Source organism: Trachymyrmex septentrionalis, unplaced genomic scaffold, assembly GCF_001594115.1.
Source record: "Trachymyrmex septentrionalis isolate Tsep2-gDNA-1 unplaced genomic scaffold, Tsep1.0 scaffold19, whole genome shotgun sequence".
Lineage (NCBI taxonomy): Eukaryota > Metazoa > Arthropoda > Insecta > Hymenoptera > Formicidae > Trachymyrmex > Trachymyrmex septentrionalis.
This window is the reverse complement of record NW_017305071.1, coordinates 690,254-697,625: the sequence shown is the minus strand read 5'-3', so window position 1 is coordinate 697,625 and position 7,372 is coordinate 690,254. Positions and strand designations below refer to the sequence as shown.

General features: G+C 36.7%; 2 protein-coding genes across 6 annotated transcripts in view; both read right to left on the bottom strand.

The window, feature by feature from the left end:
* LOC108746785 overlaps positions 1–2,452 on the bottom strand; it is a 2,495-nt gene extending 43 nt beyond the window's left edge. The window contains exons 1-6 of the mRNA XM_018483743.1: positions 2,064–2,452; positions 1,498–1,963; positions 1,061–1,395; positions 745–992; positions 507–675; positions 1–420 (exon numbers count right to left, since the gene is read on the bottom strand). The exon at positions 1–420 is cut by the window's left edge and continues 43 nt beyond it. Of these exons, the coding sequence (XP_018339245.1) occupies positions 207–420; positions 507–675; positions 745–992; positions 1,061–1,395; positions 1,498–1,963; positions 2,064–2,095 (1,464 nt within the window). The 5' untranslated portion in view covers positions 2,096–2,452 and the 3' untranslated portion in view covers positions 1–206. The remainder of the gene's footprint in view (positions 421–506; positions 676–744; positions 993–1,060; positions 1,396–1,497; positions 1,964–2,063) is intronic.
* Positions 2,453–6,273: 3,821 nt separating this feature from the next.
* The window catches only part of LOC108746911 (NADPH--cytochrome P450 reductase), a 23,699-nt gene continuing 22,600 nt past the window's right edge, over positions 6,274–7,372 (bottom strand). For 4 of the 5 annotated variants that reach the window (XM_018484009.1, XM_018484008.1, XM_018484010.1 and 1 more), the window contains exons 10-11: positions 6,749–6,977; positions 6,274–6,668 (exon numbers count right to left, since the gene is read on the bottom strand). In XM_018484009.1, the coding sequence (XP_018339511.1) occupies positions 6,524–6,668; positions 6,749–6,977 (374 nt within the window). In that variant the 3' untranslated portion in view covers positions 6,274–6,523. The remainder of the gene's footprint in view (positions 6,669–6,748; positions 6,978–7,372) is intronic. The other variant, XM_018484012.1, reaches the window with a different exon arrangement.

Below are 7,372 nucleotides of genomic sequence, written 5' to 3'. Positions count from 1 at the left end.
TGTGTGTGTGTATATATATACTTCAGCTTAAAGCATTTCACCGTGCTCAGGCATTGTCTTGAGAAACCGAACGCATTAAAGCATTTTGTACTCCTAGGCTTCTTTGCAGTTACATACAGGATACATGTGTCTGACATTTTTGAAAAATATATTTCTTTCATGCAAATATTCAAAGCGCTTCTGATTTTATCGGGTTAAGCTTCTTCTCAAAGTTTTTCCTTTGTTCGAGTTTTCTTCTTCTTGTTCTTGGCCACTTTGGGACTGTAGTCCCAGCTGGGAACGATATGCTTCCCTTGAATCTCTAAAAAATTGATGCTACAATCGCGAGTTATATGGGCGGATTTTGGTATCATGGGACGAGAAATCGGGCTCAATGATTTTCTGCTGTAATGCTGGACAGCAGGCGATGGTGCCAATGATCTAAAATTTATAATTCGAATTATTCTTCGCTCTTAAATTTCGACTATTTAAAGATCAAAGAAATGTTTGAACTGCGACTAGTGCACCTATTTTTGCCGTTAGGAAGTCTCGAAGTGTCTATGGGAGCGAGTCGGATATTTTTCGGCCAAACAGTAGGAGAGACAGAAGCTTGCCAGGCAGAATGAATATTCGGATTTCTCAAGAAGGCACCAGACTTTTTCGCAGAACTTTGGAAGCCAACGTTTCGAACTAATCCTAAAATATTGACGATTTTTGTTAATATCAATTAATCAATTGATACTAAAATAACTCAATATTAGCTACCTTGGGCGGAAGAGATTTCCAAATCCTCGTTCATAAATTTAATCGGGATGGTCTTTACAGTAGAGAAGCTTTCTCGAGTAGACACTGTAAAGGGCACAGGGCTTACAACAATCCTTTCATTAAAAATAGTGCCAAGCTTATTTCTGCCTATATGTGGCGTGCATAACCGCTCTTTGGACTTCAAAGCGTCATCTTCCGTATCACAAAAGTCTCTTAGTTTATTTGCAGAGATTGACTTCCTTGACTTCCTAGAAATCAAGTACATATTAAGTAACAACAAGCGCGCCTGCATTATTTTACTTTCTTTTAATCTTACTTCTGAATTCCTTGAAGATTTGCATCGTTCTTTATTGTCTGAAGGAAACTTTCTGTATCCAGCAATCGATTTCTTATACTTATAGATTTGTTCTCGATATAATTAGGCGAGATTGCTTCCTCTGTCCAATTTGCTTTTGAATTTCTTGACGAATTTCTATTACTATGAACAGGAGCGGGAGCTATTTTTAGGACGTCAGTCAAATCGTCGCGCAAAGAATCTGTTTCATCCTTTTCATTAGGAAAAAGCTCCGAGATTACATATTCCATCATCATGTCGAGAACATCTTCGAATTTTGCCTTATTCAATTTGTATTGCACAGAATCCTCTCCTTCCTATAATATAAATAATATAAGTATTTTTTACATATAAGTATATAAAGAATAGTATAATATATACGTGTAGATTACGACATACGAAAGAAACTCTTTCTTTACCTTCATTGAAAGATTGCGTTCTATGAATACTTCATCGTTCTGCAGATCATCGAGTCTCTTTGTCTTCTTACTACTGGAGCCAATGTCACGTTGTGTGCTGTTGCTGTCACAAGTCGGGTTCTTGCCAACTATTCTCAGATACGGTATCTGTGTTTTCCACTGCGTGCACTCGCTCAAAATAGAATCTTTAAGCATCTGAGTGTCCTCCTCGTAGAGGGTCCTCTCCACGACGGTCCATTGCTCCTCCAATTTCTGAGTTGCCACGCTCTCCACCTCCTGCGACCATGAAACAGATGTTGCCGCACTGTTGCTATTGGACAGGGTGTCATTGTCTTTTAACGCTTTCTGCCGTGGCAAACTAGGTAGTCGGAAACGACCATCCCATTCGTCGTCGCAGCCATCCTCCTCGTCCTTGAGTCGCAGCAGGTGCTGGGGAGCCTTTATCTTTTGCGTCAGCGGGCTGATCCTACAAGACGAATAATTCCCAACAATTTCAATAATTAACAATTACTCAATAATCATGGGATAATTTCTTGAAATTGCGTAACATAAATAAATAAACTTACGTGCTTCTGCTGTTGATGTTGTTTCTTCGCATTTCATGCTTTCCCCGAGGGTCCTCGCCATCAACAAGAATCAAACGGCGACAGTCTCGTCGCGAAGATACTGCAACCCGCGTGTTTTCGATGATGAGAGAGGGAGAGGAGAAATACTTACTGTCTCTCTTCCAATTTCTGACGTTCGTAACGTCCTCGACTGGGACCTTTCAGGACTGGGGCTTTCAGCGGAGCGGTCGCGTGGCCGCCACGCCTATTTTTACCATTCATAATTTCTGTTTTACACCTCACGCGAGCCTACTAATCCTACTATCGATCCCGTGCTCGAATCGTGATTGAAATCTGAAATATTGACCATGATATAACCCACGACGAGGTTCGCTCCACCTCTTTGCGCATGATATAAGGGTGGTCCCAGAAGTACCCGACCTGACGTACAGATGGCGGTTGTTGTATAAAAAAAAATCACTGTAGGGGAAAGCACCAACTTTCTAAAGCTTAACTATGAAGTTTGAAGACGCTACGTTGTTCAGTATTTGTTTGGCAGTCATCAACAGTGGACGATCTCGGATGAATTTGCAAAGATGGAAAAAATTGGTCATCGTTATGTGATACAATACTTTCATTTGAAAGGTCTTAGGCCAACCAATATCAAAGCCGAGCTGGATTCTACTCTGGAGGAGTCTGCTCCTTCGTTTACAACAGTAAAATATTGGGTGGCAGAGTTTAAACGAGGCCGTACGAGCTGCGAAGACGAACATCGCAGTGGTCGACCAAGTGAAGTGGCCATTCCAGAAATGGTGAAGAAAATCCACAAAATGGTATTGGGTGACCGTCGATTGAAAGTGCGCGAGCTAGCAGACATGGTGAACATTTCAAAAAGTGCTGTACATCGCATATTGGCTGAAAATTTGGGGACGAGAAAGCTATGCACAAGGTGGGTGCCCCGCTTGCTCACAATCGAACAAAAGCAGCGTCGAGAGGATGTTTCAATCGAGTGTTTAGCGATATTTCGCAGCAACAAAGCCGAATTTTTGCCGATTCATAACCATGGATGAAACATGGGTCCACTACTTCACACCTGAAACGAAGGAACAGTCGAAGCAATGGACTGAAAAGGGGGAATCGGCTCGGAAGAAAGCAAAAATAGTTCCATCGGCAGGCAAGGTCATGGCGTCAGTTTTCTGGGATGCTCGTGGCATAATTTTCATTGATTACCTTCAGAAAGGAAGAACAATCAATGGTGAGTATTATGCGAACTTATTGCAGCATTTGGGTGAAATCAAGGAAAAACGGCCACATTTAGCGAAAAAGAAAGTGTTGTTTCATCAAGACAATCCACCAGTTCACACATCCATTATCGCGATGGCCAAAATCAATGAGTTAAAGTTCGAATTGCTTCCCTACGCACCCTATTCGCCAGATTTAGCCCCCTCGGATTATTTTCTCTTTCCAAACTTGAAAAAATGGCTCGGTGGTAGAAGATTTACCAACAATGAAGAGGTGGAGTCTGCGGTTAATGGCTATTTTGAGGAGTTCAACGGTTCTTACTATAAACAGGCCATCGAAACTATTGAACATCGCTGGGAAAAGTGTATCGAACTAAAAGGAGACTATGTTGAGAAATAAAGATATTTTTTCCCAAATTTTTTGTGTTTTCTTTGTTAGGTCAGGTACTTCTGGGACCACCCTCGTATGCTATCGTACTGAGGGTTGTGAAGGTCTACAGAAAATCCTTATTCAGCTGAGACACGAACCTACGTTGATGATACAAATCTCTACTAACGTAGAAGGAAAACGATAATTTACTTTTGCCGGTAAATTATTTCTGTAACTTACAGGAAGACGATTGTGTATCTCAAAACAAGATAAAAATTACAAAAGTTAACAAATTTACTGCGTGTTGACCAATAAAGTTACAAATGTTTAAATTTATGAATTTGCTCACTTTTGTAATTTTCACCTCGTTTCAAGATACACATGTATACACGTTCTATGTATCCACCATGGATACACAATCGATTTCTCTCCCCTCTCATTCTTTAATTTAGTCAATTATTTTTCAACTGAAATTATACCTTTCTGTGTTTACGAGAAATTATAGAATCATTTTGTGCGGATATATTCGTGAAAAATTAATATAACAATATTATTATTTCTCGATATTCAAATAAAATTACACTGCAAATGATATCTGGAACTCGATTGTGCATCTTGAAATGAGATAAAAATTACAAAAGTGAACAATTCACTCGAATATTTATAATTTCATTCGTCAACATTCAGTAAATTTACTCAGTTTTGTCACTTTCATCTCGTTTCAAAATACACAATCCCCTGATTGCTTTATATATGTTGATCAACATGATTTTTATTCATCATCCCTGTATGCATCATGTAAAAATATAATTAGTTATAATTCGTTGTACAATCGCCAACAGGTCGGTATTTAGATTCTTATATTTAAGGCTATCTTAAGTATAACTTGAAGATGTCAAAAACCTATCACAGTCATATTAGCATCTTAAGATATATTACTTAAAACAGTCCTAAATTAAGAATCGATTACCGCTTATAGCTGAGCTACACGCCTACCTTTATATTCTCGGATTAAAAACGCTACATAAATAATGATCATCTCATTCATAATTGCAATAATAATATCATTATTTAATTTCATTGTTAATAACAGTTACATTGTTGCATCAATATCGATTCTCTTATAATTAACTCAATTATAATTCATTTTAACTCTTAAATAGAGACAGAGGAAGTCTAAGTTAACAATTTTAATGTATGTTGACTGAAACCAGTGCGCACGCGATATTTTGATTTGTACGTGCTGCTATATGCTGCAGTAACTACGATGGATTGAATTCGAATTGACATTCACTAATAACAGGTCTTCTTAGCCTTAAGTTTCACTAAAAATCGCTTTGGTTTACACGCACCAACTTAAGTTAAAAATGTCATTTCAAGTACTGGAACAAATTTGCTCTAAATATCGCATAAAAGATTTCACTATTTATATACTAACTAATATCACCAATTGATATCCGATGCACTTCTAAGAAATGTAATTAGTATCAAGAGCAAACTTAACAAAGTCCTCCTCTTTCATAATAACAATTATCCATATTGTTTATACGTATACATTGATCTTATAAAAAGAAATTATATTCATTACATTATATTCGCCTTACATTCGATGTGAGACGTAACATTTAACTAGATTGGCGTATTGCGATCGAACGATCGCGGATGATAATAAAAAACAATAGAATTTCAATGAAATTGTTTGTACAATTTGCGTAACGAATAATATTTTTTATATCACGGTGACCAGACCTGACAATGTTTTATTAGACAATACGTTAAGAGTGTTAAAATATCAGCAGAGACGAGCTAATCTATCTCGTCTTGTTGTTTATATATGTAAAAATTATCAAAGTTTATTTAAATAATTGTAACAGGTATGAAAAAAATTATTATGCAATTATAATAAAATTAGTCATAAAATAATTTTATAATCATTTTGCAGATAAATAACTGATTAATATTCTTGAGATAGGCAGAGATGCTACATACGAATAATTATGTACAGAAACTCGATAAACACATTTCAAGCGAAGGCGACAATTTCTGACCATGAAGAGTTAACGATAATTACGAATTATTATTATTATTATTAGGCGTTAGGAACTCGAAAGCTCATTGCCGCAAATACCAAATCCCGCCACTGTTCCCGTCCCTGAGCCAGATCCCTCCATTTGTGACCCAAAATAATTTGATTGAATGATTTTGGATTAAAACAGGGGGATGCATTGTCACCTCTTCTGTTTAATCTAGTATTGGAATATGCTATTAAAGAAATGCAGAAGAGTAATGATGGTTTGCAGTTGAACGGTACAACACAAATATTAACATATGCGGACGATAATTACGAATGCTTTTACTAAATATGAAATAATCTGTTATGTATATATTTATTTAAATTGTAAACAGGGCAAAAAATATGTACGAAAAATCCCATGTCTTATCGAGTCTCTCTACATTTCTTTAAAAAAAAATGTAAATAAAGTCAGAAGTCCTTTCGAAAACCAAATTTACATAAATATATAGCTAATACATTTAAAAAATTAATTTAAAATCTATTTTGTCTATAAAAACACAAATATGAAAAATATGTCGTACATATTTAAATACTTTGCATAAATTTTAAAAAGATTTCTGACATAATGCTGGTTCTGGCTATCGAACGTAATTTAACTATAATTATTCTATTCGGCAGGATATGATGATGGAATAAAACTCCTCGGATGAAAATCATTAAATGAAGATAGAGAAAATGAGAAATAATTTGATTGAATGTCATTATACTATCGTTCCGTCGCTTTAATGAATCAAGCTCTGGCCCTCGCACTTTAAAAAAAATTCTTCTGTATATTTCTCTATGATATTAATATGGCTCAACTCCAAACATCACTAGAGTATCGCTTTTGTGACTCCAACTTCTTGATATAATTTGCAGCATCAAGTTCTGACATATTGCCACGTTCCATCACCACTTTGAGCAATATATTGTGCACATCGCGAGCCATGTTTCTTGCATCCCTAAGAACATACATAATTTATATGTAAAAATTTCAATATACATTATATATATATATATATAATACATTCTTTAAACTAACCCGCAAACATAAATATGTCCGTTTTGTTCGCCGATGACACGCCATATTTCCTCCTTATTCTTCTCGAGTAAATGTGTGACGTAGACTTTGCGCGGTTGTTCTCGGCTGAATGCAGTGTGCAATGTTAAAGTGCCATCCTTCACATACTGCTCTAATTCTTCACGATAAAGATAATCCTCTTGGCTTTTTCTGCATCCAAAGTACAATATTGTGTCGCCTGTCTCTTTACCTGGAATTAAGATTTAAATACTACTGTGATCAAAAAGTAAGGTGAATTTTGTTATAAAATAAAAAATCTTTATTTATTCATCCAAATCAATTTGATCCCCTTCAAAGTAATCCCCCTCCGATACAATGCACTTATGCCAACGTTTTTTCCATGCCTCGAAGCATGCCAAAAAGTCGTTTCCCGGTATAGCCTTCAAAGCGCGCAGCGATTCACGTTGAATCTCTTCAATAGATTCAAAGCGGTGTCCCCGGAGCGGTCTTTTGAGTTTGGGAAATAGCCAAAAGTCACACGGAGCTAAGTCAGGTGAATAAGGCGGTTGCGGAACGATATGAGTGGAATTTTTGGCGAAAAACTCACGAAGAATCAATGCCGTGTGAGACGGCGCATTATCGTGA